The 27,782-nt window shown below is 51.8% G+C and overlaps 11 protein-coding genes across 11 annotated transcripts; 4 read left to right on the plus strand and 7 right to left on the minus strand.

The window, feature by feature from the left end:
• Nucleotides 1–113: 113 nt before the first annotated feature.
• On the minus strand, nucleotides 114–497 carry N7539_004568 (uncharacterized protein; the record flags this gene model as incomplete). The annotated part of the gene is made up of 1 exon (XM_056934170.1): nucleotides 114–497. One exon carries the CDS (start codon nucleotides 495–497, stop codon nucleotides 114–116), a length of 384 nt encoding a protein of 127 aa, XP_056791711.1.
• Nucleotides 498–1,297: 800 nt separating this feature from the next.
• On the minus strand, nucleotides 1,298–2,698 carry N7539_004569 (putative histidine acid phosphatase; the record flags this gene model as incomplete). The annotated part of the gene is made up of 2 exons (XM_056934171.1): nucleotides 1,298–2,017; nucleotides 2,093–2,698. 2 exons carry the CDS (start codon nucleotides 2,696–2,698, stop codon nucleotides 1,298–1,300), a joined length of 1,326 nt encoding a protein of 441 aa, XP_056791712.1.
• Nucleotides 2,699–4,024: 1,326 nt separating this feature from the next.
• N7539_004570 (frataxin family protein) lies at nucleotides 4,025–4,779 on the plus strand (the record flags this gene model as incomplete). Its single annotated transcript, XM_056934172.1, has 2 exons — nucleotides 4,025–4,378; nucleotides 4,501–4,779. The coding sequence occupies 2 exons, from the start codon at nucleotides 4,025–4,027 to the stop codon at nucleotides 4,777–4,779; spliced, it is 633 nt and encodes a 210-aa protein (XP_056791713.1).
• A 1,225-nt stretch (nucleotides 4,780–6,004) lies between these two features.
• Nucleotides 6,005–7,390, plus strand: N7539_004571 (amine oxidase, flavin-containing superfamily; the record flags this gene model as incomplete). The annotated part of the gene is made up of 1 exon (XM_056934173.1): nucleotides 6,005–7,390. The coding sequence occupies one exon, from the start codon at nucleotides 6,005–6,007 to the stop codon at nucleotides 7,388–7,390; it is 1,386 nt and encodes a 461-aa protein (XP_056791714.1).
• Nucleotides 7,391–8,075: 685 nt separating this feature from the next.
• On the minus strand, nucleotides 8,076–8,389 carry dph3 (CSL family zinc fnger-containing protein; the record flags this gene model as incomplete). The annotated part of the gene is made up of 2 exons (XM_056934174.1): nucleotides 8,076–8,099; nucleotides 8,195–8,389. 2 exons carry the CDS (start codon nucleotides 8,387–8,389, stop codon nucleotides 8,076–8,078), a joined length of 219 nt encoding a protein of 72 aa, XP_056791715.1.
• Nucleotides 8,390–9,131: 742 nt separating this feature from the next.
• Nucleotides 9,132–9,755, plus strand: N7539_004573 (uncharacterized protein; the record flags this gene model as incomplete). Its single annotated transcript, XM_056934175.1, has 2 exons — nucleotides 9,132–9,449; nucleotides 9,600–9,755. The coding sequence occupies 2 exons, from the start codon at nucleotides 9,132–9,134 to the stop codon at nucleotides 9,753–9,755; spliced, it is 474 nt and encodes a 157-aa protein (XP_056791716.1).
• A 1,631-nt stretch (nucleotides 9,756–11,386) lies between these two features.
• On the minus strand, nucleotides 11,387–12,852 carry N7539_004574 (uncharacterized protein; the record flags this gene model as incomplete). Its single annotated transcript, XM_056934176.1, has 4 exons — nucleotides 11,387–11,680; nucleotides 11,873–12,394; nucleotides 12,492–12,590; nucleotides 12,709–12,852. 4 exons carry the CDS (start codon nucleotides 12,850–12,852, stop codon nucleotides 11,387–11,389), a joined length of 1,059 nt encoding a protein of 352 aa, XP_056791717.1.
• Nucleotides 12,853–13,814: 962 nt separating this feature from the next.
• On the minus strand, nucleotides 13,815–16,548 carry N7539_004575 (putative transcription regulator BDF1; the record flags this gene model as incomplete). Its single annotated transcript, XM_056934177.1, has 3 exons — nucleotides 13,815–14,150; nucleotides 14,228–16,220; nucleotides 16,445–16,548. 3 exons carry the CDS (start codon nucleotides 16,546–16,548, stop codon nucleotides 13,815–13,817), a joined length of 2,433 nt encoding a protein of 810 aa, XP_056791718.1.
• A 3,767-nt stretch (nucleotides 16,549–20,315) lies between these two features.
• On the plus strand, nucleotides 20,316–22,851 carry N7539_004576 (WD40 repeat and Utp12 domain-containing protein; the record flags this gene model as incomplete). Its single annotated transcript, XM_056934178.1, has 2 exons — nucleotides 20,316–20,872; nucleotides 20,964–22,851. 2 exons carry the CDS (start codon nucleotides 20,316–20,318, stop codon nucleotides 22,849–22,851), a joined length of 2,445 nt encoding a protein of 814 aa, XP_056791719.1.
• Nucleotides 22,852–23,386: 535 nt separating this feature from the next.
• N7539_004577 (uncharacterized protein) lies at nucleotides 23,387–24,258 on the minus strand (the record flags this gene model as incomplete). The annotated part of the gene is made up of 2 exons (XM_056934179.1): nucleotides 23,387–23,765; nucleotides 23,936–24,258. Coding segments are annotated over 2 exons (702 nt in total), but the record flags the coding sequence as incomplete, so codon positions are not given.
• A 446-nt stretch (nucleotides 24,259–24,704) lies between these two features.
• Nucleotides 24,705–27,433, minus strand: N7539_004578 (WD40 repeat domain-containing protein; the record flags this gene model as incomplete). Its single annotated transcript, XM_056934180.1, has 2 exons — nucleotides 24,705–26,275; nucleotides 26,473–27,433. The coding sequence occupies 2 exons, from the start codon at nucleotides 27,431–27,433 to the stop codon at nucleotides 24,705–24,707; spliced, it is 2,532 nt and encodes an 843-aa protein (XP_056791721.1).
• Between the last annotated feature and the right edge of the window lie 349 nt (nucleotides 27,434–27,782).

The following is a 27,782-nucleotide window of genomic DNA, read 5'->3' on the forward strand; positions in this document are numbered from 1 at the left end:
ACGCCACATTTGCATGCATGCCCTACCCGACTACCATCTTCTTCTCATCAGCACCAATCTCCTCTCCAAGCCCGGAGGTTCCAAAGATCAATTCCCATCATCATCAACCTAGCTCACCAAAACTCCTTCCCATCAATATCAATCAACTGCACCACCTCAATCACAATCTGCTCGTACGGATGCACCTTGCGCAACGCCTTCACCGACTCCCGCATCACATCCTCGCCCACGCACAGCGTCTCCACCCGATACTCGGCCACGCGCTCCAGTCGGCCCGGTTGCCCGATGAAAGGGGAGGCCTTGTCGGTTGGTCGGAATTGGTCCATGCCCAGGACTTCCCAGCAGCAGTCGGCGTACATGCCGCCGGGGTAGGCGCCGGCGCCGGCGTCGAAAACGGCTTGTTTGCAGGGTTCGAGGTGGGAGGGGGGCACGCGGAAGATGAGTTTGTATTGAGGAGTGGAGGAGGGGGTGGTGGAAGGCGTGGTAGTAGATGGCATGGCGGTTTGTATTGGTAGAGGGAGAGATGAAGGGTTTCGAGATTGGATGGTGAGGAAGAGAAAAGGGGAATGTTGAGTGTAGTAAGGAATTATAGAGGTATAATAGCACGGTATATTAGAGGAATGACAATAGTCGGATGAAATGAAGGTCAAAAAGTGGGCAAACGTCTACAAGATATACCTCGTGAGGCCCGGATCCATCCATTGATCCAGGCGGGCATAAAATGGATACCCACGAGGATGAAAGGTCCAGTCGGAAGAATTTACCTTCGTCCCCTATTTCAAATCCTATCTTGTGGGCTGTTTACGTAGTCAAAGATCTCTTGCTCAATGTCTGGTCAAACCCGAGCGTTCGATCGGGTCCTTGAACGATTCAGAATCGTTCGAGACGTGGTTCGGGAATCGGGTTTGACTAGCACGTTGCTCGGTTCCACGGTTGTTGCTTCAAGCTTGTCTGGCGCGGCAGTTGGGCTCCCGTATATCAATGTGATCTCCAGGGACTGTCAATTGTCAGATTCCAGGCTACGGGAGGTATGTGTGGGGAGGTCACGTAGAGCCCAAATCGGCATGCGCGATCGATTCAACGGGCTGGGGTTGGTTAGGGCTGATGTTTGAGTAATGGTCTTTCTTATCACCTAATGTCGACTTTTCAACCTTGATGCAAGATATTGGAAATGGTATATGGATTAAAAGTATAATCTATCTTTACAAGAACATGATCGTCATTCATGCGAATCGTTCAAGGAGTCTCATCACCTCGTGACCTGTCAATCTCGGGACTCGCACTGTCAGATGTAACTTCAAGCCTCATAGATAGACAGCGACGAGGGAAGATTATCGCCATCACAGGCCTTGTTGAAATCACCATACGACTCTCCTCGGGTCTTCATGAACTTGAGGAATTGGTCCTGGGAGCAGCTTCCGCCCGGTCCGTCACGGCATCCAACCAGAGGCTGGGGGCTGGCGTTGTTCAAAACGCGGTAATACGAACCCTCGTCGAAGCCGGGGCTCTCGCAAGACATCTTCTCGATGGCAATGTTGGTCAGGAAAGGCAGGATTTCACTGCTCTTCCAGGCTCGGTTGTAGTTGATGGTGTTGTTGGGCATGGTCTGGTTGACATCATTGGCGCCGGTGAAGGCGCTGTTGTTGTAGAGTCCCAATGCGGTGATCACAGTGGGTGGGAGCTCACGGTGAGTGAAGGAGACATACAGCTCCTGGGAGGAGGACTCGTCATCCAGGGCAGACACGGTGGCATTGACCCAGGGGAAGCCGAGGGAGGGGGAAAGCTCGCGACCGTAACCGGCGTTGTGGAAATACATGATGTCGTTGGCGTACTCGAAGCCCAGCCACTCGTCGGCATTGAAGAGGGTAGGAGCACAGAAAGGCGAATCCCCGCGGATGACGGTCTCGTAGCCGCAGAACTCAAACATGGCAGTGATATCGTCCTGGGTGAAGTTGAAGCGAGGCACCTCAGCCTTGAGACGAGCGATGATGGGCTTGGTGTAGACATCGATGAATTTCTATACCATTCAGTTTAGTCAAGGGAGAACAGAACGTGGTTCGGTTTGAAAGGAAGAGCTTGCTTGAACACGTACCGAAGACTGCTTGCTACCGTAAGAAGAGCTGTATGCCTTGCAGCTCTTGTACGGAGTCAATGAATCCGCTCCCAACTTCTTGCTCTCCTCGATCTGAGTCAAGTTGACAAGCTTGGTGTTGTTGTGGGTGTACCCGGCCAGGAAGGCCTCTGCGCTCTTGACGGTCCGATCCGCAGTGGATGACCAGACCCTCTTGGGGAGATCGAGGTGATTGTATCGTTGACGGATATCAGCACCGAGCAACATCGCCTGTTGCATGCCGAATCTGGTCAATCTCTCCAGGTGCTCATCATCCACGGGCGCAGTCCAGTTGGCCAGGAATCGCAGGGACTGAGTCGAGGCCCAGTCCTGGGTCGTGTTTCGCAACTTTTTCACCAGCGGCTCCAGGTAGCTCTCATAATCGAAATCGTTGGCATAAATGGCAGCATGCCGGATGAGGAATGCTGCGCGGGTGACATTGCAGCCCTGCGGAGGAGAGACTGCAATTGGGGGATTGTGAGGAGAAAAGTACGGCGAGATCCCCGCCGAGTGCTCCAGGGGGTTGAAGTTGAAGGAAGCAAGCGCAGGGGTGGCAGTCAATGCCAGCATCAAGGTGGTGAACTGCATTGTGCCAGCGAGGATGGACGACAAGCTACCGTGCCAGCGAGGGTGATGAGTTGCGATTGACCTGGTAGGCCGGTTATCCCAATCCGAGGCATCTCGGGATTTATAGCGTGGTGGGCGAGGGAAGGGTCCATGGCTTGGGCAAATGGCTATGACCTCGTGGTCTCTGGAGAAAGCCACCGCTCTCCGCCGTGTGTCCGTCCAGACTTCGGAGCTTCCACTTCATCGTCGGCGGCCCCATCCGTCACGATCCAGTTTTAGGGAAGAAACTGGCACTGACGTAGCGTGCAGTGCGACTGTAAAAGGCTCGGCATACGCGTGGTGGAGCCTGCCAAGGCCAACAGTCTACTATCCTCACCCGATGCACTTCACCGGCCCAATGATGTAAAGAAGAACATGGATCACCAGCCTGGATGACATTGCATTACGAGATGTTGATGACTCAATCTGGTGGTGGTTGACCTTTTTCTGAAAAGAAAAAGAAAACAAAAAACAAACAAAAAACAAACTCACCGGGACAGCCCGACTAGCTCGAACGGTCGCTCAAATCTAGACCTCCTCCTCCCGGGTTGTGGCTTGCTCGGTACTCAAGGAATATGAGAAGAAGAGCATGACGACCATGAGAGCGGCTTTTACATGAACCGTGTGGGGAATATGGGTGAATCAAATTATGATCAGCATAGGATCATGACCTCACTAAAGCAATGGAACTACTCACCCAAATCAATCTTTCTCGGATCATGCAATGAGAGCAGGTCCGAGTCAGACTGACTTGATACGTCGGTCTCTCGTTGCATGAGATCAACATTGCCGGGAAACCAGACACGTGATCTTCCTGGCTGGTCGCTTGTCCATTCTTTAGCTCGGGATACACCGATACAATCGCAGTAGACGAGTAGTGTCACAGTGTGAGTGTGGGAGGGTATTTCAGACTGGGCATCGCCATCCACGATTGAGGGTCGAGTATGCATCATTGGAAAGCGGAAACAGACCCACCCATCTAGTCACCTGGCAAATGCTTCACGCCGGGCCAGAACGAGAAACTACAGGTGAAGCCTGGAAGGTCTATCAAGTATCAGAATCAAGTCAATGCTGCAAATCGAAAGAAATCTTGAGCGCACTCCAAGGTGTGATTCCCTCTTCCCTTGCTGAATCCACAAAATCTGCAAGCTCCCGTGTCTCAGCTCCACTCCTACCCCATCGGGAAGGCGGTGTAATCCCATCGCATGCAAATGATGTAGGCCTTCTCCGCAACTCGAGCTTCCAGAGAACTTTATCAAGACCAATCTTCTAAAGAGTCGCGGTATCAATTGCTCACATTCATCACAAATGCTGTCTCGCAATGCGCCTCGTCTGCTTCGAGCAGGCTCAGCTCTCCGTACCTCTGTGCGCCCAGCTTCATCCCGTCAAGTCGTGGCACCTCTTCGTCGTAGCTACCCTGCGCAGCCCCGGACATTCGCCTCGTCTGCGGTCTTCTCGAAGGGCCTGCAGCCTGATTCCGAGGACCCTAAACCCTCCGATCCTCAAAGCTCCCCGGGCGCTGGACTGAGTGCACATGTAACCGAGCCATCGCCTCTGACAAATCAGGAATACTATGAATACTCGGAACACTACTTCAACATTCTCCTCGGTGAGCTTGAGAAGGCGCAGGAAGAAGGCTCGGACATCGAGGCAGAGTACAGTGTAAGCGAAATTCTCGAAAAGACTGGTGCGGGAGTTATATTGGGGAGACTCAGGACAGAATCGAGAGTCTCGGTCCTGGCTTCCTCACTCTCGCCAAGCTCACGTGCTAATCATTTGTGTAGGCCGGGGTTCTCAACATTACTCTCCCTTCAATTGGCACCTACGTCCTGAATAAGCAACCCCCTAACAAGCAAATCTGGCTGAGTTCACCAATCTCCGGTCCTAAGAGATACGACTGGATCCTCGAAGGGGATAGCATGCTGGAGAAGCAGGACTCACGTCCTTTTGTCCACGGACAGTGGATCTATTTGCGCGACGGGTCAAATCTGACGGACCTTTTGAACTCCGAACTGTCCATTAACCTGCCCAAGGATGTTTATGGGCAAGAGGTGGACTCATAAAGCGCGGTATGCACAATCCTGCCCGCATTGATCGAGGTTGGGGCAGGCAAAGGACAGAGGCGGTGACTTGTCGAATCTATAGACCGATCCTCGGTCTCTGTCTTTCTGCACCTCTGAGTGTATTGCATGTGGGGGGTCAAGCATGACGCTTGGAAGTGTACCTTGTTCAAGTAAATGAATGCGCGATATTTCCGAATTCAGACATTGTTATAACAACTCGTTCATGTTTCGTGTCAGGCGCGATTTCCGACAGAGGGTCTGTACGATGACCACAGTGAGATCGACGGTCGATGTGGTTGCAAAAGAGAACTCTCCATCTTCTCTCGTAACGTTGTGAGATGGAGGTTTCGATGCAGAGGTGCAGCTGATCGGCTCGGGCCGTGCACAATTCCCAAAGCGGGCAAGCAGATCGTAACTCAATCGGACTTGACGATGTGAGAGCACCCTCGCTGCCTGCTTGGCCTCTTGTTCTCCCCACCACGGAAAATTAACACCTGACTTCTACAGCAGCAGCATGAAAATCAAAACGTGGTCGGTCGTCTCATCTTGCATCCACGGCGGGGATCACACGACCATCTCTCACTCAACTGCGACGCCTCAGATTGTGACATCGTGATGGCCGATCGTACGGGCACAACCAATACCAGACCGCAGCCAAGTTGTTCGATCTTGATGATGCATGCCTATCACACTTGCAGCTTCCTGCGTATGAGGGTGTGTTACACAAGTCTAGAGCCTATTCTGACCAAGACAGCCGATCTTTGGCCGCTTGAGCAGAGGATGTGTATAGTCAGCTCATCCTTCCTCGGCTTGACGTGACGGGCATGACAAATAGACTGTGGCCGTGTTTGGACCTCAAGGACCTAGCAAGTCCATTCGGGATGGAGCTCGGAGATCCTAAGAGAATACGAGGAGCAACGCCAATCAACTGGCTGGCGGCTACCACAAGGAATGCTGCACAGGGGCTCACACTGGAGTGAACATGTTCAATCTGGGCTTGTGCAAGTCAGGCGTCAGCTGTGTCGAGTTGCCTTTGCTTTTTTTCCCTCATTTTTATGACTTTCCACTCGCATATTCGCGGGATCTTCGCTACGGTCCAGTGTGAAGACGCTGATCGGAGACAATTTATAAGGGTCCGTGGCAGACGAAAGATTCACAGAAGGGCCGACTAAAAGATCCTGGATATCGGGCACTATTTCACGCGCTGAACATCCTCGAATTCAACATGATCCTATCAGGCGCCCGCCGAACACTGGCAATCTGTGGTCTGCTGTCCCTTGCGGCCTTTGCCCACGGAGAAGACAATAGTCTCACACGCGATGTCGCCATCATAGGCGGCGGTGCCGCAGGCACATACGCTGCTATCCGACTACGTGATCAGGGCAAATCAGTCATCCTCATCGAAAAGGAAGATAGACTGGGCGGTCATACCAACACCTACGAAGACCCGGTCACCAAGACTCATGTGGACTACGGTGTGGTCGTCTTTCACGATAATCAGCTTGTTAAGAACTACTTTGATCGACTGAACGTCTCATGGCTCGTCACCGACCCGCATTTTACCAGTGGCTCACCGGTGTATCTAGATGATCAATCGGCCAAGCCAGTCAACTATACCAGCCCGGACGCCCGAGCCGCATTGCAAACCTACGCGGCTCATCTTGCTCAATACCCGAAAGTCGAGTCCGGATTCTTCCTCCCAGACCCTGTTCCCGAAGATCTGCTCCTCCCATTTGGCGAGTTTCTCGCCAAATATCCAGACGTTGGCAATGCTGCGTTCACCATCTTCACTTTCGGACAGGGACTAGGCGATTTTCTTTCCCAGCCCACGTTGTACGTGTTCAAGAACTTTGGCCTGGAGATCATCCAAGACATCGGCACGGGATTCCTCGTGACCGCTAGCCAGAACAATCAAGAAATCTACCAGCATGCGACCAAAATCCTGGGTCACGACGTCTGGACAAGCAGCCACGTGGCGTCCACTCCCCATCGACGAAAAGAGGGCATCCAGCTCGAAGTGAAGACTCCGTCCGGCCGTCGAACAGTCAAGGCGAAGAAACTCCTGATCGCCTTCCCGCAGAAACTCGACAAGCTCAAGCCCTTCGACCTTGACGAGCTCGAATCCAGCCTCTTCGGCAAATTCATGAACACGGGCTACTACACCAGTCTCGTGAAGAACACCGGCCTGCCTGGCAACTTTAGCTCTACCTCTGTGGGGGCAAACACACCCTACCAAATCCCTAAACTGCCGGGCGTCTACGCCGTCAGCGCAACCGCCATCCCTGGAGTCTTTGACGTCAAGTACGGCAGTCCAACGGGGCTATCTGACGACTTTGTTCGCGGCGAGATTCTGTCCTATATTAAGAAATTGCAGGCCAATGGGTTCGCGGAAAAGGTTCCCGGGGAGCCTGAGTTCGTGGCTTACCACAGTCACACTCCGTTCGAGTTGACGGTGGCGAGGGATGAGATTGCAGGTGGCTTTTATAAGAAGTTGTATGCGCTGCAGGGTCATCGGAATACTTGGTATACTGGAGCGGCTTTTGACACTCAGGATTCGTCCATGCTGTGGAACTTTACCGAGGAGTACATTCTGCCGGATTTGTTGGCATAAGCACAAGGTCTTCTATACTTTTTTTTCGCTGTGAATTATTTTAATGGAAACCAATCTCCATCGAAGTGCCGTACAGACAAGACGCTTTCATTCGTTCGGCCCCTTCACGCACAAATGTAACAATCTATAAGAGTCGCCGAACCAGCCACATCATCTCGGGTTCACACAAAGTGTGGAATCACAAGCCCGCACAAGGCTGTTGTCAGACGTGGCTGGTGCAAGCGCCTAACCAGTTCACCATCTGCCAATTGATCGGAACAACCCTCGCAGAGAATTTCTCAAGCTCCGCAGGTGGATTTTCAAGGTCAATGGGTTCGGCCGCAAGTAGCGATCCCCGACTCGCGTGACCGGGATTCTGAAGCCACCGCTTGCGACGTAGAAGTAGTGTAGCCACCCTTCAGTCCACTTGAGTTCGGGTCGCCACCGCCCAGGGGAGCAAAGCCACGAGGGATCTCGAGAAATGAGGCCAACCCGAGTCTTTCGGGAATGTCCTCGAGATCGTCGAAACAGGGACTAATGTCCACATCACGCCAGGACAAGAGATGTACGCCCTGAGCAAGACCAGACTATCTGTATGCCCCGGCACACTCGGAGCCGTGGATCTGGGACCCAGACCATTCTCGTCGATTCACCGTGAAAATATGAGATCGATGTCTCTCAAAATCATATGCTCTTCAGATTATGATTAATCTGCCTTTGGGAGATCCGCCTGTAAAAATAAAAGAGAAGAAAAAAACGTTAGTCTGATCCTCTCCATTCGCGCAAGCCTTGACGGTCTCTTTTCCTCCAGATAAGATAACATACCACGTCGAAAATCACCCTAATCATCAGACTGCAACTGGGGCAGACGGCGATCTCCTCGCCGTCACGTAGGTCGTCGATTGCGATTTCAAAACGGTCACCGCAGGGGCAGGGGAATGTGTAGATTTGGAGCGCGGGGTCAAAGGTCATGTCTTCGATTTCGATCTCGTCGTAGATGGAGAGGGAGTCGTCGGCCATTTTGAGGGTAGCGCGGGGAGAGCGGGAGTAACCTTGTGGCTGTGTTTTTGGGAGAGGAGTTTGGTTGAGATTGCGAGGGAGACGTGGATGTTTATGAACGGGTGTATAGGATATTCTTGCGTTGAGACGAGAAAAAGCGACGGTGTATGCAGATTTGCGGACGAGGGCTATCGCGAAAATGCGGGTCGAGGGAATGTGTTGAACAATAAAAGTTTAAAGTTTGTGGCGACTCGGCGAGTATGGAATGAGCTGACGGGGTTGTTCCGCAGAAGTTTTGACACCTTACTGTGCCTGGATATTCAGGCTTCCAGGCGTGTTCCTTCTTCGGGGATCGGCGGAGTTTAGGGCAGGTACAAGGCGTCATACGTCATATGTTTATATCGGAGGATTGTGTTTCTCGCTTTCAGCTGTTACTACAGTATGTGTCTCGCCTATGATCTGTCATGCAAGGAGCTCAGAGCATAGCTCGTCATCGAAGCAAGCTCTCATAGGGTCAACTGTAGGTTAACTATACACATATGCCGTCTCAGGCGTGGCGAACTCGAGCACATTGCCACACTGTGACTGAGCTCGCATACTAAACCTGGAGGCCTCCCTCCTTTCCACGCATGAGACATCCTCCTACCAACCCTGAATATCCATTTCAATCTCTCACCCTCCAAAGTTACATCCATTCTATCTCCCTACTACACACGCCCAATACCTATCTCTACAATCAAGCTGCGCAACCAACATATCCAAAATGCCCAGACACTCAGAACTCTCTCCAATCACGAGAACAAAGATCTGCGCCCTGCGCAACCACGCCAATTTCTCGTACAACAAAATCGCCAAAACTTTTCCAGACATTCCTCGCACCACGATTATCCGCACCTGCCAGCAAGAGGCAGTCCGTGGTAAAGACAATAAAAGCCTTCCTCGCACGGGCAGACCCAAGATCCTGACTCCGGGAGACCATGACTTGATCCGCGCTTATATGCGTCAAAGGCCTAATTGCCGATACGAGGAGCTTGTGGATCTGGTTGGTAAGAAGATCAGCTGTTGTACAATGTCCAAGATGGTCAGTGATTTGGGGCTTCGCAAGTAATGTTTTGGTCAAGAGGCTCGAAGATGGCCGAGTTCTTATTGTAGGGATGAGTGAGATACGATGGTCTTTTGCATTGACATGTTCTGGTATGATATTAGATATTTCGCATCTTCTTTTCATTAGGTTTTGCTTGAATACATGCACGACGTTACTTTCGTCTGCTGCACCATTCTGAGGAAGAAAGGGATCGAGGTCATTCTCGTGTTAAGACTTGTGATGAATGAAATGAATGATGAGTTTGGCGTCGGCATAAGAGGGCCCATCGTTTCGGATTCCTGAGGCAGGCAGATCTGGCAAGACATGATTTTCTATACTTACGATCGGGACCGGAGATCAAGCGACGCCGTATTCACCTTGCCGCGTTGCTGGTACGTCACGTCCTTGAGGTACACTCTGTTCCAGGGACACTTTCGATTCATGGTATGCGATTTCTTCTAGAGACGACATCCGGCTTCGAATAATGATATATGCCTAGATAATTGAAGTGACGGAGAAAGACCACCTTCTGGGCTTTCGCAGAGGCATCTTCGATTTAACGTGTGGTTGATTAGCAATGTTTCCAGTAACCTCAACTGTCGGATTTGACTAGATAGATGATCCTCTACCTACCGAAGGCCTAGACCCTACTCCCTTATCCCGAATCAGTCCTCGGCTTGTCGGTGTATAGACCAGCGTCTGAGAACAAACCCTACCGGTACAAAATCAGCGGCGGACCAAATTAGGAAATATCAGTCGCAGACTAGGTATAGCTCACCACATGACACCATCTACATACTTTGCTATTTCCTCCTCAATCTAGCCTCGTACATTCACTCAAGTCTCCCTCTTCATCATCCCAGTCATCTTATCGAAACCCCATCAATTTCACCCATCCCCTCGCAACCGTATACATCGGTTCCGCCGTCTACAAACTCCATGCTCACTTGTACCTACACCCACATCTACCATCCCAACTGTCTTCCAGCATGGCCCCCAAACGCTCCTCCAGCTCCAATTCCAGTTCCAGCTCCAAGCTCCACCGAGAAGCCGTCAAAGGCCTCTGTCGCGAATACAAAGTTCCCCCGGGCTCGGTAGGGTTCTATCTATTCCTGAGTATTTACAGACACGTGCGACGAATAGTGCGAGGATCGGCGATCTAGATCACTCTGCAGAGAGAACTTGCATGGACTTGGACCAGGTGCCTTGCAGATAGCACGTTAGACGTGTGATGACACGAAACCAGATTTGCTGCGGTCATTGATCTCTTCGATTCGTGGTTGTGGATGATGAAGCTTGCGCGCAATTTGGGCTTTTTTTTTTGCTTTGAGACTGGGGGCGACGGGAGGGATAGATCGTTCGAGAGCTCATTTCTTTATCATGAGACTCGACTTGCTTGGGGTTGCCTTGGGGATATCGTCGACATGTTGATTGTAGTGCAGATGAGTACACATCCAACCTTATATGAAGTCGAGATTACTAGTAAGTGCGATGCTGAGCCTCATGAGCCTGAGACTAACAGGCCGTCAAGCGATATTCATATCTTCCGCATGGGCTGTCCGCCCCAGCCCGGCCATCACCGGACAGAAGAGTATCCATTTTGGGATGCGTGTACACAGTTCGACGAATTTGGCAGAAAACACCCTTTGCTCGATCTTTCGAGGCGAGGTTGACACAAGAGACAGTAATCTTACCTGAAGCTGTTGCTGAATTGGTTGAGATCGAACGTGATAACTTACAGGTGGTCATTTGATGGAGCTGGCTCTTCCACTTCAATTGAGTATCAGAGCCAAGGAATTTTATGCCGTATTAAGATAAACCGATAGAGATCATGATAATTGCGCGAGTCAAATTCGGACCAAGCACACCCCAAGTCCCAACGACTTCATCGAAAAGTGTCAGACATCAACTCTCGCCAGTCGCAGTCGCCAATCTTACATTCTCTCCTCGCCCACAGATGCAATCTCCTTCTTCGCGGAATCTATCTGCTTCAGCAACCGGCCATATCTGACGGCGAGCTCTTCCCACGTCTGTTTGGAACCTCCTCGCATATCACTCTCAGGCTGATTTTCATCTTCTAAAGACTCGTAAAAACCGTACTTCTTCAAGTCTTCAATTGCAACGACTCTTCGTTCGTCGAGTTGTAAACGAGTCTCTAGCAGGTGTTCCTGATATCGACGCAGTGCGGCCACAGTCTCGGGCGTGTGAATAGTCGAAGCGATTTCGAGCTTTGTCAGCCTGAGTTCCAATATTAGCCAAGCAATCTCAAGTGAAGAGCGATAGCACCAAGAACAAAAGGAACTCAAGGAAAACATACTCAATTTTCCCCTCCGTCGCCCGCGCAACAACAGCCAAATTCTCCGCCCGAGCCTTCACCCCCTCGCAAGAGTCCCATGTTTCGCTCTCTCCAAGATAACAACCATTCGCTCGAGAACCGCAGCCCGCATACTCATCACCTTTGCCGCCACCACGGCCAAATCTCTTCTTGCGGCTGGAAGATCGGAGATTTGTCTCTGGCGCAGAGCTTCGACTCGCTGGCCAAGTTGGACTGACACCTTGGGCAAAGGTGCGAGAGATGTCCGGACGCGATGGTCTCGAGCGCGAGCGCGAGTGCGAAACTGGTTGTGATCTGGGGCGGAGCTCTCTGGGTCGGGTTGTTGGGTTGAGGACGTGGCTGTAGCTGCGGTTGTATCTTGCTTTGAAGAGGTTGCGGAGAGGATGCGGAGGGTTGAGACTGACTCGGACAGGAGTGTTGAGAAGGGTTGGATTAGGGATGGAATGGACGTGTAGAAGGAGGTGATTGTAGGTTTGAGGAGAGCGAGTGAGTCGTCGGGGGCTTGCGATTGTGGTTGCGACTCGCCATTTCGAGCGGTCTCACAGGGATTCGCGACAGGTGAAGCATTCTCAAGATACAGAGATATCAGAGCAAGATTGTCGCGACACTGGTAACGAGAAAACCAAGGATGAGTATTCCGCGCAATCGAGGGAACAAAAAAACATGACTGAGCTATGTAGACGTCGGGCAGAGCTATCACCTACCTCATCGGAAAGCTCGCTCTGCTTTGCAAACGCCAATTGCTGGACAGCATTCTTCTTGATCTGATCCTTCGCGCGCTGTAGCTGGTACTGTTTCAGCTCCTATATTGGTTTTAATCAGCCCTTTGTCCGCTTGTACTTCAGCTCATAGCTCGACGGGTGCGGGGAGGTGAGCTACGGGCTGCTGCCACGCCGCGCCACACCCACGGTCCACACGTACATCATCAACGGCCTTCCGTGCCGGGTCGGCAGTTCGAGCGCAGGAAGAGCCATCGGGATTGAGCAAGTTCTTGGTGATGTTCTCGTAGACTCGTTTAAATTGGGGGTTCTGTTCGAGGATGCACGGATCACATGGAGGGATCATGGTGAGGAACTGGTGAGGTTGGAAAGATGGTCAACAGATCAAGTCGGCCCGATACACCGCCAATCGGTCATCGGAGTTCGGACGATGTGCTACAGTGCAGCAGTGTGACAGGTGACTTTGTAGTGTATGAAATGTCCATCATAGTTTGATTTTCTGGAATGAGATTGTTCATTATGAGAAGCATTTGCCTAAAAAATGCCTCGTCCGAATGATCGAATCAATGAGGACCAAGTGATCCCAGGCTGTTTACATCGTCCGAATGGGCCGATTGATTCTTACATTAATTTAGCAGGGCTTGGTGGACATTTGATAAAAATAAGCATTTCGTTCATAATCATACATTTGGAGGTTGGCTGAGCCAGCTCCGTTGGCCCGGCGAATTGGCCAACATCCCTTCCTGCGACTCGCACTTCTTGAAGTCATGACCGCAAGTAAGTCGCTCCCAAACGAGGAAAAAAAAAGCATTGCAAGGGGAGCATCAAAGCCATGGACGCTTCATGAAAGCCAGAATGAGAGGGGACCAAGACGGGAGAAAAAGTCAATCCAGGGAGATCATTTTGAGCATTGGCACAAGATCAGACCCGACGCAATCACTAAAGATGATGTTCGAGTAGATCGATGTGCATTCCGATCACCGACTGCGGCAGGTACCGTGGAGAGACGGAAAAGGGTCAAAAGCTATGTACATAACAAGTCAAATCCCTAGCCCATACTGTTAGTTGATGGTGCAAGGAGAGCGTCCAAAGCGGGAGAGCTGATTGAGACTGGCACAAGAGGTTAAAAGCACCTATGAAGATAATAGAGGGTCAAATAAAGGGAGGTGAGCGCTAGGAGGGAAATAGGGGTCAAGCACAGGGAAGGGTAAGGGAAAACGCTCGGAACGCGGAAAACGGGCATGGCGGTCATTTGAATCAAGCAGGGAAAATTGACCACACGAATTGAGGGAAAGATTTGAGAGAAAATTACTCCTCCTCACTTTCCTCCGAGTCATCATCCGACTCATCATCACTCGACTCATTGGCCTCAACCGAAGGCATGGGATTGGGAGAGCCGCTGCCACCTTGGAATCGAGACAAGTTGCTTTCAAGCATGTTGATCTGAGCTTCTTGCTCGTACTTGCTCATGGGCTTGTTCTTCTTGGGCTTAGGGGCAGCAGGGGCTGCATTGCCACCAGATGGGGCAGGTTCCTCTTCTTCCAGAACATGGGGTGCGTTCTTGCGAACAAACTTCAGCAGCATGAGCAGAACATCGTTGGGCAGCTCGTCAATGTCGAGCTCAATCTCAGCTTCTTGAGTGCCCTGGAGTTAATTGCAATCAAGACAAGTTAGCATGTGGGTGGCAGAGAAGTAAAGTGTTGAATCTGGGATAGACATACCTTCAGAGCGGGAACGTTTTGCTGGATGATGCCCAGTGCTTCCTGCATTTTCTTGTCGGGAAGGCTACTAATGCCGTTGGAGATGATTTGCTTTTCGTTGTAGGTGATGTTGCGAGTCTTTTCCGGCTTGGACGCACTCTTGGTCTTCTTGTCCTTCTTGCCGGTGCTCTTCTTGGTCTCCTTCTTGCCGGTAGTTTTTCCGGACTTGCTGGTAGCCTTCTTCGCGGGAGGGGTCTTCTTCTTTTTCTGGATCATTTCGACCTGGCGAGACATTTCCGCAATCTTACGTTGGAGTTCCAGGAGTTTTTCAGTCTCCTCATCACTCTCCTCAGCTTCCTCCTCGCTCTCGTCTTCGGAGGATTCAGAGTTGTGCTGCTCGGGTGGGGGTTCATGTCGAGCCAGGTATTCCTGCTTGGTGCTCCACTTCTTATCGAACACCTCCTCCAAGCTCTTACCAGCCAAGTAGATAGGGTCTCCCACCATGTTGAAGCGATAGCAGTTCTTGAACATCAATTTTACGTCCGCGTGGAACTCCTTCGCGTTCTCATACTGACCAGTACTGAGCTTGGCCTTGATGGTCGAGAGGTCCATTGGGTGCTTGATGACGCTGTGGTAGGTGGGGATGTTGAGCGCCACGGGGTCCACGGGATAGTAGAAGGCCATGGCGATAGCTTGGTGCTTGGTCTTGTACAGCTCCTCCAAGACCTCTTGGCAGAATCGAAGCTCCCACTGGTACTTCTTCTTCTTCGGCTTCGTGGAGTAAGGCAAATCCCGCTTGGGTGGGTGAATAGAACGCTTAGGACGCCCATCCGCATTGGCTGAATCACGTCGAATGACAGGCAATCCCTCTGGGCCCAGGGCGAAAGTAGAACTCTGGGGGGAAGATGCTTTAGGGGCCGCGGCGGCGACGGGAGGCGGAACAGCAGCAGCGGGAGCACGAGGCACGGCATTTCCTCCAAGAGAGGTTCTGTCTCGACGGGCGGGCGAAGCCTTAGTAACTGACTTCTTAGGAGGTTTCTTCTTGTCCTCGCTCTCATCAGCCCGAGGCAGATGAACCAATTGTTTCTCAAATGTGGCCAGCAGTTTCACACCTTCCTGCGCCACCAGGTGATCCGGGCCGTTGAATGTCAGCGCATTCTGGATCATAAGCGAGAAGTCCTCATGCAGCGCTTGAGCTGTGGCGTACTCCTTGCTCTTCAGCTTTCGTTCGATGGTTCCCAAATCCATAGGTTGCTTAATGACCAAAGGGTAGTTTGGAATGTTCAAAGCGATAGGGTCGACGGGAGTCCGATAGAAGCGCGAGTCATGCGCACGTCTGAGGCCGGCAATTTGCTTGGTGAGAAACTTGTGCTGTCCAGGCGTCATTGGAGCGCTCTCCGTCGCCCGTGTTCCATTCCCATTGTTCATCTTCGCCCGCTTCGCCGCCGGCTCGTCAGACGTATCCATTTCACGCTCTCGGGATACCTTAGAGGTTGAGTTCTGAGGACTGAACACATCTTCCATCTCGTCGTCAGCCCCGTCGGTGGACAGCCCATGGGCAACCGATGGATGATGAGGAAGCTCCCTCTTGACTGATAGTGACTGGAGACCGGGTGTATCTGGGGGGATCTGCTTCTCCTCCTTCACACCGCCGCTGCCACCCAGATCGGCCATTGAGGAACCACCAGGAGATCGAGGTGATTTGGATTCTGTGCCCATGGAGGAGCCGTTCACTGCACCTGGGACAGCAGAAAGTGGAAGGGTATGGGCCGCAACCGAAGCGGCTGGCGCAGATACAGGCAGAATCCCTGTGGCGGATGGAGATTCGTGGTTGGTGGATACGGCAGGGTCATTGTCATCGGTAGCAGTCTTTCCAGAGACGTCGTGGGGAGGAGACTTGGGGGAGACTGCAGAATCGGTGCCATTGGTGGGCGCTGGGGTATGAGAGTGATCACCGTTGGCTTTGAAAGAGGAACCTTCCATTGTAGCCTGATCGGGACTGATCGCGGGGGCACTAGTACGTAGTAAAAGTTAGTGGTGTGTTTGCAAGGATGGCGCAAGCAGACGCGCCCGGCATCAACAACGCCACCCGTGCAGGCCACCAGATCTCTCTCAAGCTCGCAAGAACGAGTGGCAGGATCGCGACGGCAGTGCAACGTCAAATGAACGTCAAAGTTGATGGGAAGGGGACGGGAGAGAAATGCCAGATTGATGAGTATTGAGGGGGGGAACGCTTACCTGCTAGGCGCAAGTTCAGATCCAGAACCTCCAGTGGGGGAGGGAGGTAACTGCAGCTGCTCCTGCTTCAGGGCCGCAGGCACCTCGGGAGGCGGGGTGGCCATCAAAGACTGGTTTGCGCAACGTTCCCCAGACGAGCCGAACAGTAACTTTTGAGAGATGGATCAAAGTGACGCGTTGCGAAACTCGGTTGTGGAGCCACGTCTGGAAGTGGATAACTCTTGTAGGTCAGACAGACGTCTGAGAATTATGCAATGCTTACTTGATGCTGCAATCCAAAGAGGCGCGTAAGTGGTGAGATAAGGTAGCTAAGCAAGCTCGGCGACCTTGTCGCGTCGACTGAGAGCGATGGGTGCTGGGTGGTTTCTGCGACCAGAAGACGCGCCGAAACTTGCGTGATCGGGAAACTCGAGAGGATTGATGGCTCTGGTGCTGCGAAAAGAATGCGTGGATCCTTGTGTGGTTGTGCAATGAGAAACAGTGCCGCGCTGTATGGTCGTGGAGCTGGTCAAGCTTGGCGACGGTGATATTTGAAGAGTGGAGAATGCGACCGGGGAGGCGAAGTATATATAGTGCCAAGAATTTTGAATATCACGTGGGCGGTGACGATACTGCGATGGAGGTCTAGATGGTAGATTGCCAGCAGGAAGTGACTTATCCTCTTGGGCGGTCAGAGTGGTGATGATGATGCGGCTGTGGTGGCTGTTGAATCACGTGGTTGTGTATGATCAGTCGTGGTGATTGACACAGCTGTGGCGGTGTGGAACTATGGTGCCCGAGAGTCACGTGCAGGGGCGGTGTAAAGGGATGGAACTGAGGCGGTGACTATGAACCGGGTGTTAGCCCTAAGTCTGGATGGTTGCTGGCTGAATCACCAACACCTTAGGGTCTGCCTAAGCTGCTGAAAAGTGTAAAACCCACGCACTTCCACTCCAGAGTGACCAGATCACAAGGCAGGAACCACGAGAAGCAAAAGGTCCAAAATTCACCGAGGCTGCTCCCATAGGTGGGTAGCTCCAGTATATATTAACGAACTGCGCGAGTCTTGGAACGCCCGTCGATCAAGGATGACGCGACGCGACGCGTTGTTTGGTGAAGAGAAGGGATGGGAGCTCTAGTATGTAGCCACGGAAGGGAGCAATGGCCAATCACCGGGCGGGACGGCCAGCTCGGGGCGGAAGAAAGGGAGGTAAAGGGTCAAAATGGAAAGAAAAAAGGGGGGGCGGTCAGGGCAAAAAAGGACGGTCGCGAGAGAATTTACGGAGGCGGGCGCCATTTGGCTTAAGTACAGCGGGCGTGGCCGTTCCATCGTTTCCATCGCGCGCGAACCGGGCCAAGGGTCAGTTCGGCGCAGGAGAAGAAGGACGCTCCATGGCTGGTCACTCACTGCCACCGTCCACTCCACCGCCTGTCAATACAGTCCCGTGATTGGCTCTATAACGCCTAGAACCCAGTTCACCATGGTGATTGGTCTTCTTCGTCGTTGGTATCATACCGAGTCGACGTGTACTCTTCGGTTCACAAACGGACGACGGTACTGTGGTACTGTACGCAATTCACATACAGTACAGTAATACTGTACTGTAATGTACAATGAAGAATCAATCATCGGGAGAAAGGATCAGAAAGCTGCGCGTGGTGAAGTTCCATTCTCATTGAGTTCTGTGAAGATCTGCATGGAGTTTTAGGCACCGAGCACTGGGTGTGGTGCTTGACGTAGCAATGATCATTCTCTCACACATTCATGGGAATCCCAAACTGCTCATTCTCAAGGATAGGTAGTGGTGGTGCATCTCCCCTGTCTCCCCAAGAAAGAAGGGAGAATGACAATGATGACACAGGTGAGTCAACGATACCCACCGAGCTTTAGTTCCTGTTTGTCTTCGGAATGAAATCACTCGAAGAGGAACACGGTGTCATCGCTCTAGCCCCCTTGGGCTCCTGCTTGAACCCTAGGGTTGGCTGCACTCGGGTTAGCGCGGTAAGTTTGGTCTGGTACAGTACAGAACACAGGGTCCCATCATATCGGCTTGTGCGACTGGTCTTTCGGCCAGGTCAGGCAGTCTCCCTCATCGAAAGATCCAACAAAGAAGTCGATGGAAAGCTAGGAACAGGCCCGCTGATGGTGACCAGCGTAATCAGAAGAGCGTAGAGGTGAGATCCTGCAGTCACATCGCGAATATTGGAAGATGATCGCGAGGGATATGCAACAAGCGACAGAGCTGAGAGGAGTGGGTTTTCTCGACATGCCAGGAGTAAATTACTGCCGAGAAGATCAAAATGGCGCTAGTGCCGGATTCAAATCCACCCGGAGAGAGGCGGCTGACTGATCGTACTGTTGAACTCCAGTCCCTGAGTCCAGTCCACCGAGTCCAGTAGGAGAACCTCCAGCCCTCAGTCACAGCCCAATGCACAAGAGGCGCGGGCCCTTACAGATCAGGCAGACGACGTACCTAGCCTGTGTCACGTGGAGGGCCATTACTACTGCTGCTCAGCCTGTGGCTGTCGGGAAACCAGTTGTCCGATCTGCCGTCTGGACAATTGTACATGGATATATATCCCTTGGCCTTTGTTAAACCGAATACAGTAGAATTCGTAATTGGAACAGATCAGAAGACGGAACAATAGACCTAAATCGATGTGCAGGTTCTTCTAGGCCTCTTGGTTCGATGGTTCAATTACCCAGTCTCGCCTATTGACTCGAAAAGTTGGAAGATATCTTCGAAGTATCTTCAAGATAGTCTCATAGACATTTGGAACTGTCAGTCCCAATCACATGTGTAGTCCTACCTAGAAAGGCTGTCACGGATACAACTTGATTAGCGGTAAGGTCAATGCTAAGTATGGGTTCCGCCTGCGCCTCTTGCCTACTGAGTCCCGTCGGGTCCTGTCGCCTGCTTTTGAATGAGCTGTAGTATGTAAGGAATATCCAGGATCATACCTAACTCATTAGCTACCTCTTTCGGACAGTGGCCCCGTGCATGTGCACAGTCGCATACTTTATCTACACCACGTCCACCAATATCTATTTCATGGAGGTAACTGAGATTGGAGTGCCGTGTTTGATGGACATACAAACATTTCCAGATATGACGGATGAAAGAAAATAATATGTATGCCCACAGCAAACTTGAGCTATGCACGGATGAAGATGGAACTGAGAAGATACGACCACCTCTATGGATGCGTTGGGTAGACATATACTCTGGGTATCAACTGCCTGGACAAGCCTCCGAACCCGACCTTGATCCGTCCATTTCGAGGTTGGAGTCTAACTGAATATCAGTCGTTGAAGTACCTGGTGAAGAGCACTCAAAGTGGCACAAATATTTTTATAGCCAGATCATTCATCATCTGATGATACTGTGATCAAAGCCCGATCCTTGTAAGGCGTAGATTCCTATGTTCCATGTGATTACTGGGCAAATGTCCTCTCCAGATTGTGGATCACGACGGTGCCGTGCCGTCTCAAGCTGTGGCACTGTCCGGATCATATTAGACCCGGCTACTCACGTGAGAGACGAAAAGCAGCATGTGAATGCCTGAGTCTCCAGGCATTAGTGATATCCTGCCCGCCGATTAGATAAGACCATATCGGGGGTCTCTATCTCTGGATTCCAGAAATGGATTAGCGCCTGGCGGAGAGTCTACAGAACATTTTTTTCCTTTCCGCAACGACAGGATTGTCAGTCACAGTACCTGCCCAGTCAAACGCTCACGGGCTAGAACATTCGGAACACTGATACTGAGAATCTTTCGACAATAGAGGATTGAATCTCAAACCAAGGGAACCAGCATCGTCCCTCGAAAGCGACACGAATCATCGCGGATAAAAAGTTCAAGGCAAAGCGCTTGAACCTCCCCAAAAATTATGGGCAAGAAGACATCTCGCCCGTCGGCCAAGGTCGGCACATCCGCTTCGTCAGCTGCGGATCTCGCTGGTGCAAGCAGCAAATCGTCCATTCTTCGAGCTGTGTTTTCCCCCTCAGAGTATCAATTGGCGCTCTTTGCCTCTGTCATCCAAGGTCTGGATGCGCAGCACCTCCGAATTCACGACGTGAACACTGGCCGCCTACAATGCGAACATGCCCTGGGACCGAAGGAGACAGTCACCTCTTTGGACTGGGGGTATTATGGCGGCAAGAATAAGGACCAGTCGAAGAAGAAGCGCAAGCGCGGATCTGATGTCAATGGTGACATCGATGGATTGGATCAGGGCGACGTCGTGGTTGCGTTTGGAACCAGCACTTCGGATATTCGAATGTTCTCACCTTCCGAGGACAAAGTTGTCGGTACACTCACCGGCGCCCATGACAAGGGTATCAAGGATTTCAAGTTCAGCGCGGAGAAGCCCGGTCAAGAGGCTTGGAGTATTGGTGGAGATAACAAGCTTGTCCAGTGGGATCTCCGCACTGGGCAGAGTGTAAGGTATGACTGTCGCGGCTGGCTTCTCAAGCACGATCTGCGCCTCTTTGTTGAAGCATGACTTTCCTAATAGCTGACCCTGAATTGAATTTAGGACAATTCACTTGCCCGCCTCATCCACTTTCACTGCTCTCTCCCGACCCGTCTCCTCCAACACACCCATCGTGTGCGCTTCGCAAACCCCCTACCTTGTCAATGTCGAAAACTCCGAGGAGCAACCAGTCAAGTTTCCGGCGATGCGCAACCAGATTCACACCGTCATCGCATCATCCGACTCATTCCTTGCTGCCGATGGCGAGCGATTCGTGAACGTCTTCCAAGCTTCTACCCAGAAGCTGGTTCGCAACCTTGTTGCTGATCAGGACGTCACCTCCGTCTCGCTTCTCGACAATGCCATTCCCGAGAAGCAGATTCTTGCCGCTGTCACCGAGAATGGAACGATCGAATTCTTCACGAAACCGTTTGCCCCGGCTGCCCCGGCTGCTGCGAGCGCCAAAGCCAGTCGCAAGCAAATGACTCAAAAGGCAAACGCTTCTTTGAAGGTTTTGCGCACCGGTGAATCAGACTCTTGTGTACCGGTAGTGTCAACCGCGTTTGTTGGTTCTGACATCGTAGTTGCATATGCCGAGGGTGGCGTGGTTCCCGTTTTCCAGCGGGTGAAGTTGCTCGACGACTCGAGCGAGGAGTTGTCTTTCACAGGGGTCAAGGCAGTTGTGAAGACCAAGTCTAGCTCTGCTATCGCATCAGCGGCTGTCAACGGCGCGAAGAACGCCACAGAGGGTCGTGTGGATGAGACACATGTCGTTGTTGCCGCCGGTAACATTATGGATAATGATGTTGAGATGAACGATGGCGACAATGGCGCCGACTCTGAATATGGTAGCGATGTTGACTCCGACGTTGAGAACTCAGCCAAGCCCACCAATGAAAAGAAGACCAAGTCCGCCAAGCAAGCTGCTCCCGCCGACGCAGATGTTGAAATGAACAATGTCGCATCAGAGGATGAAGACGAAGAGGAGGAGGATGGTGTTGAGCCCTCGTTCGGCGAGATCATGCGCGCCAACGCTGGTCAAGAAGTCGATGTCGAAGCGGAGCTGGACGAGGATAACTTGATGGGTGCTCTTGTGCCCGGCAAGCCGACGACCGCTGTTCAGCAAATCCCTACTGGCGTTTCACTCGCCACCGTTCTCACTCAGTCCCTCAAGACCAACGATAAGGACATGCTTGAGTCCTGCTTCCACACCGCCGACACCTCCATTATCCGCACTACCATTCAACGTCTCGAGTCTCCCTTGGCCGCGACTCTTCTTCAAAAGCTCGCCGAGCGTCTTTCCTCTCGCCCGGGTCGCTATGGTCACCTTCTCGTCTGGGTGCAGTGGACCTGTGTCGCGCACGGAGGTGCGTTGGCCGGTCATCCCGAGCTCTTGAATCGCATGGCGACTCTTTATAAGGTCATGGACCAACGTTCATCAAGCCTGCCATCTCTGCTCTTGTTGAAGGGCAAGCTGGATATGCTAGATGCACAGCTCGGTCTCCGACAGTCAATTCGCGGCGGCGACGAGATGGACAGCGAGGACGAGGACAATGTCATTTATGTTGAGGGCCAAGACGACGAGGAAGACGACGAGGGTAAGCCTCGAACCAAGTCCATCCGCGATTCCGCCTTTGAGCAAGACGAAGACGAGTCAATGATGAACGGCGTGGATGACGAGTCCGACGACGATGAGGATGAGGATGAGGAGGACGAGGACGGCTATGAGGGTATTTTGGATATTGAGGCTGAGGAATCAGCTGATTCATCCGATGCCGAGGAGTCTCTCGAGGAGAATGAGGACGACGAAGACGAGGATAGTGAAGGTTCTTTGGCTGACTTTGTCGCCGATACCGAGGACGAGGACTCCGACGACGAGATGATCGAGGCGCCCCCTCCTTCAAAGAAGACCAAAACCACCGCGAGCAAGAAGAAGACTGGGAAGAAATAAGCGAATGTGATGTTGGCGTCGATGTTGGAATCTAAGTCTCTACGACCCTCGTCTTGTACTTTGTGTGTTTAGAGAGGACCTGCTGCGACACTATATCATGTGCTGTGTCTTTTCTCTCCATTGTCACTTGCCTAAAAATATTTTTTTGTGTTTATATATACTCGGATGCATGAGATGCTTGCATGATTATTCTACCTTTTTTTTCTTGGAACACTTGGACTGGTCTGATCTTTTCCGTTAACTCTCTCACTGGTGACACTGGTGACGACTGCAGCTTTCGTTGTATGTGTATAGGGCCCCAGTCGGGCTGTCACAAAATCAGTATAAACTCGCATCCCATCGTGAGAGTCATATCGTTGCTAGCCTTGAGGAAACCCCTGGCTCGGACACCAGATATCCAGGTGTCATGCATGCATTTAGATATGCCTCGATCTATTTCCCCGATGCCGCCTTTCGATCAACCAAGTCCATCGACAATGTTCACAGCAGATCATACCCCGGAACCCCAAAACATCAGTAAAGCACAAACACACCTCCATCCGTTCCAAAGAACCCACCAGCCTCGGCACCAGTCTTCCATCCAGCGAAAGCCCGAACTATCAACTCGGAAGCCTATCCATCCATCTAGACCTCCAACCCAGAAACTTCCCTCCCCACGTGGACACCCACCCCCATATAAAACCTCATGTCCCGCCACTGGATCCCTCTCACCCAGCGGAATCTGCAAAACAACCGTCTGCCCCGTGGACGGATACGAAGTGTAATGGCCCAGTCCACTGACGTCCGTCGTGTCGAGCGCCAGGATAGCGCCGTAGGAACCGCCGGTGATCCAGGCCTCGGTCGTTGTGTTGGAGAGAGTTATGTGGGCTTGGCCCGAGAGAAAGATGACCCATCTATTGGGGGTTGAGAGGACTCTATTAGCGGTTTGTGTTGTGCCATGATGTTAATCATTATGTGTTAGGTCTGGCGGTAACTTGTAAGGACATGAACATAGATTCCTCCCTGAATTCGAAGCCTGACTCACAGCTAGCATTCACAGAAGACAAAATAGCCAAAGAAGAAAATCAATTGATGAGATACTCACTGTCTTGCAGGTGCATTACGTCTGCCTCCATCAAACTTCCCCGGAATAATCGAGTACGACATGTTGCCCATATTTATACTACTACCACCGCCGCCACCACCACCCAGAGCACCGAGATCCAAAACCAAAGCCCCTGAGGTTCCCGATTCCGAAGATATCTGGAAACCTGGCTCAAGGCCCCAAAATTCGAGTGTGGATCGGCCATTGTGTGCACTGATGACTGTGATGTTTAGGGTTGGTGTCCAGTTCTGGGACAATGGGACTGAGGTGGCTAGGGCTAGGGATTCAGAGAGAAGAAGCACGAGGTTGAGTATTGGGCGCATGGTGTTGGTTTTGAAAGGTTGTTTCAGGAAGGTGAATGACTGAAGGTTTGTGGGAATTTGATCTCAAGGATCTCACGAAGAGGAAGGTTGCTCAAAGATGCAGTGAGGGGATCTATGCACATGTCAAGAATGATAAGATGGCCGGGGGCGATCGATGTTGCCTCCTACTGGATCGGGGTTGTCCGGTTGCAATTCAATGTAGGTAAGAATAATTGGAATAGCACTGGACCCCTAACTAAGAGATTGGATACACTTGGGTAACAACCACTGGAGGCGCGTTGTAGAGGGATCAATAAAGTACAACAATGACTTTTCCTCACTCAACTGAAAAACAAGAGAAAGAAGATAAAGACAAGTCAGAGGAAAGACAGTTCAGCCCTTAAGCGTCAGGTGACCGAGGTCGGTCATGCACTCAGGTCCGAAACGGTGAACTGCCTTTCCAAGGTTTACCGGATGATTTCACTGGCAGAAGTCTCAATGCCCTCAATCCCCTCCAGAATATCACTGCCGCCCAGGTTACCAGAGGGTAGCATTCCAAAGCTCAGACGACGGTTTGTCCAGATTTCATGAAATTTGATCCTCTGGTCGCTGCAAGCAACAACAATACAACCCTCTTCAACGGTGCGCGAGCACCATGTCCCACCCTCTTTTGCCCTGGGCTGCGTTGATCGTGAATTACTTCTTGTACGTGTCTGGCCAGGCCCGTCCTCATTCTGCAGGGTATGAAGTGCAATCGGCGACGGGCTAGGTGATCGTGACGCAGGTGGTGGGGTCATCTTTGGCACATCTATATCCAGTCGTGGTACCCAACCAGGATAACTGATTGCCCAAAGTGCGCGAATGCATCGGTAGTTTGGGGACGGATGAATCTCGTCATGGATCTGATCAATCGGCTGCGGAATGGCGGATATTTGAGCGCAACTAGGCCATGCAAATACCGCGATGCGGATGGGGTGATCAGGCGTAGCATAGCCAAAGGTTGCGGCAATCTCACGGCGGGTTGTACTCCAGATGAGACTGGTGACTTGCGCTAGAACATCAATTGTCGCCAGACACGTCCCTGTGCGGGTATGCCAGAAATGAATGGCCCGGTCATGGCTTCCTCCCCCAGTGGCTACAAGTGACGGCTGCCAGGGAGCAAATGCGATGGCCTTGACAGCCGCTGAATGAAGAAAGCAATACTTTTCCTGACCCGCCGGGACCAAAACAGAGCGCCCTTTCCCCGAGATCAAAGTGCCCCGATAATTGAGAAGAGGGGCGGGCATGGGAGGCCGCAAAGCTGCCTTTGCTCGAGACGAGCTTCGGCCTTGTGCTGGAACCGCTGGTGGGGTGAGTAGGTCATCTGTGTCTTTGAATGCGGACCCAACAACTTTATTTAGCTCAAAGAGAAGACAGGCATTGTCATTGGCTCCAGTAGCAAGGAACTGGCTCTCTGGAGACCACGCCATTCCGCATACCTGCTGAGTGTGCGCATGAATCTTCGCAAGCAACGTCATTGAACCCGTCCAACTCTGTTCCTCGTGAATCTCTGGCCATTCAACAGAGTAGAGCCAGATGACTCCCATTTCATCACCGACGACCAGTTCCTCAACACTCACAATCTCGTCGGGGAATCTCTCCGAAGGCCTGCGAGCGCTCTTAGGCTTGAAAGACACGCAAGTGACTGCGTTAGGGTGGCCGATCTCGAATCTCACAGTAGTTTCACGAGCGCTCCAAAGAGATAAATGACCACGCTGACGTCCTATCGCAAGAATACTCTTTTGTCCATCTTGAGAGGAGAAGGAAAGACTCCTCACATAGTTCGACGGATGGATGTCTCCAAAGGGAGGAGAAGGCAGACCCAGTTCTTCTTCAGCCCATACGTAAACTTGATGTCCAAGGGCAACAGCCAATACCCCTAGAGTGTAGCAGTAGGCCAGTGGTGAGCAATAGTAATCGTCACGAAGCCCAGGTGCCTCAAGGAGTCGGAAGGGTTGAGCTGGCACGACCTCTGCGGGTCTTGCAGACTTTGGTGACCCTAAGAAAATGTATCAGTGACCGTATTAGCTAGTCGTGGTACAACCTGCTGTCCGTTTTTGGTCGCAGGCAATCAAAGGGCGGTGGTTTTAGGCAAGTTGAATCAGTCAAACCCGAGCCATTCCATCTGACGTTCGACCGAAATGAAGAGACAGCAAGGTGTGCAGAGGAACAGGGCAACTCCAATTCAGAACTTACAGTGACTTCTCTCATTTTTCTTCCAGGCACTATCTTTCCAGACGATGGATGAATACCGCTCGTAGTCTGGTGAGGTAGGACTAGGCGAGTTTTCATGAGATATCGCACGCGTCTCTAGAAGCCTTGTAGTTTGATCGACGTCCAGAGCGAGTGCAAGTCTCGCTTCATGCCGAGTCGCGTCATCATGTGGGCTGACATGAGGCAGAAATTGTGCTTTGAAAGATGTGAATACTGGGCTCCTCCGAGAGACATGTGGTCTTGGAACCACGTCAATTGCGGCGGATTGACCAACTGACGCAGAAGGCCCCCCAACATTCCAGACACCGCCCGCACTGACTCGTCTTGCGGCATCTGAAGCCAGCGGACGACTCAGTATGACAGCATCAGCCACAAGGCGAGGCCGACGACGGGGTGGGGGGGAATGGTGGCCCCAGGGCTGGGTTGGACTAGGCGTAGAAGACTCGGCATTCCGACGAGACGGAGAATCAAAAGGATCCTCCCAAAAGAGCCTTTTTCTCGTGGCTTTCTCTTGGGGTGAGAGTTGACATGGGCTCTTGTTCATATGGTACGAGGCTGTTGAATGGAAATCAAATCCTCGCTTCGGGATGAACCTGTCTGGTGTGGTTGGGTGAGGAAAGACTGTCCGCCGGAGAGGGCATTGTTTGTTTCTTGTTTCTGCGCTCTGGTCCCGCTCTGCAACTCTCTGAGGGAACCTGGCGAGGATTGGGCTAGTATCTGGATAAGTTCCGTTCTGTCTTTCTTCCATGGGAGCCTCTAACGAGGGAGAAACTTCGGAGCTAGATGGAGAATCAGTTAATCGTAAAGTGATTGTCGCGAATTCGGTGAATTCAATGGCTTTGCCATCATCACAGGACTGAAAAGAAGACGAATTCGTCGAGTAAGCTTCTTGGCTATGCGAGGAAGAGGAGGGCTCAAAAGAATGACGATACGAGCAGTCCATCGCTGATGCAGAATATGTGGAAGACTTCTCGATAGAGCTTCCCTGTGATTTAACAGTTCAAGCAGGAAATGGAAAAGGAACGTCCAAAACACCCATCATGCAAATGCATAGCAGTGTAACAATATAGACATTTAGAAGAATAGAGTTGTCAATCACGACTCAGGACGGTGGAAGTATGGAGGCACCTGACCTCCTTCCCAATCGGGCCATTGTTGACTCATGGCCATATGCCTCGGAAACCACGCATTGATGCAACGCTGAGAGCTGACTGCTGAGTGTACGACTGTACCTGACAAGTAGCTCTGGAGGTGCCTGGGATCGTGTGCCTCTGTGAGTGTGTAGTGTGTAC

This window comes from Penicillium diatomitis (genome assembly GCF_028827545.1).
Source record: "Penicillium diatomitis strain IBT 30728 chromosome Unknown utg000004l_segment0_segment0, whole genome shotgun sequence".
Classification (NCBI taxonomy): domain Eukaryota; kingdom Fungi; phylum Ascomycota; class Eurotiomycetes; order Eurotiales; family Aspergillaceae; genus Penicillium; species Penicillium diatomitis.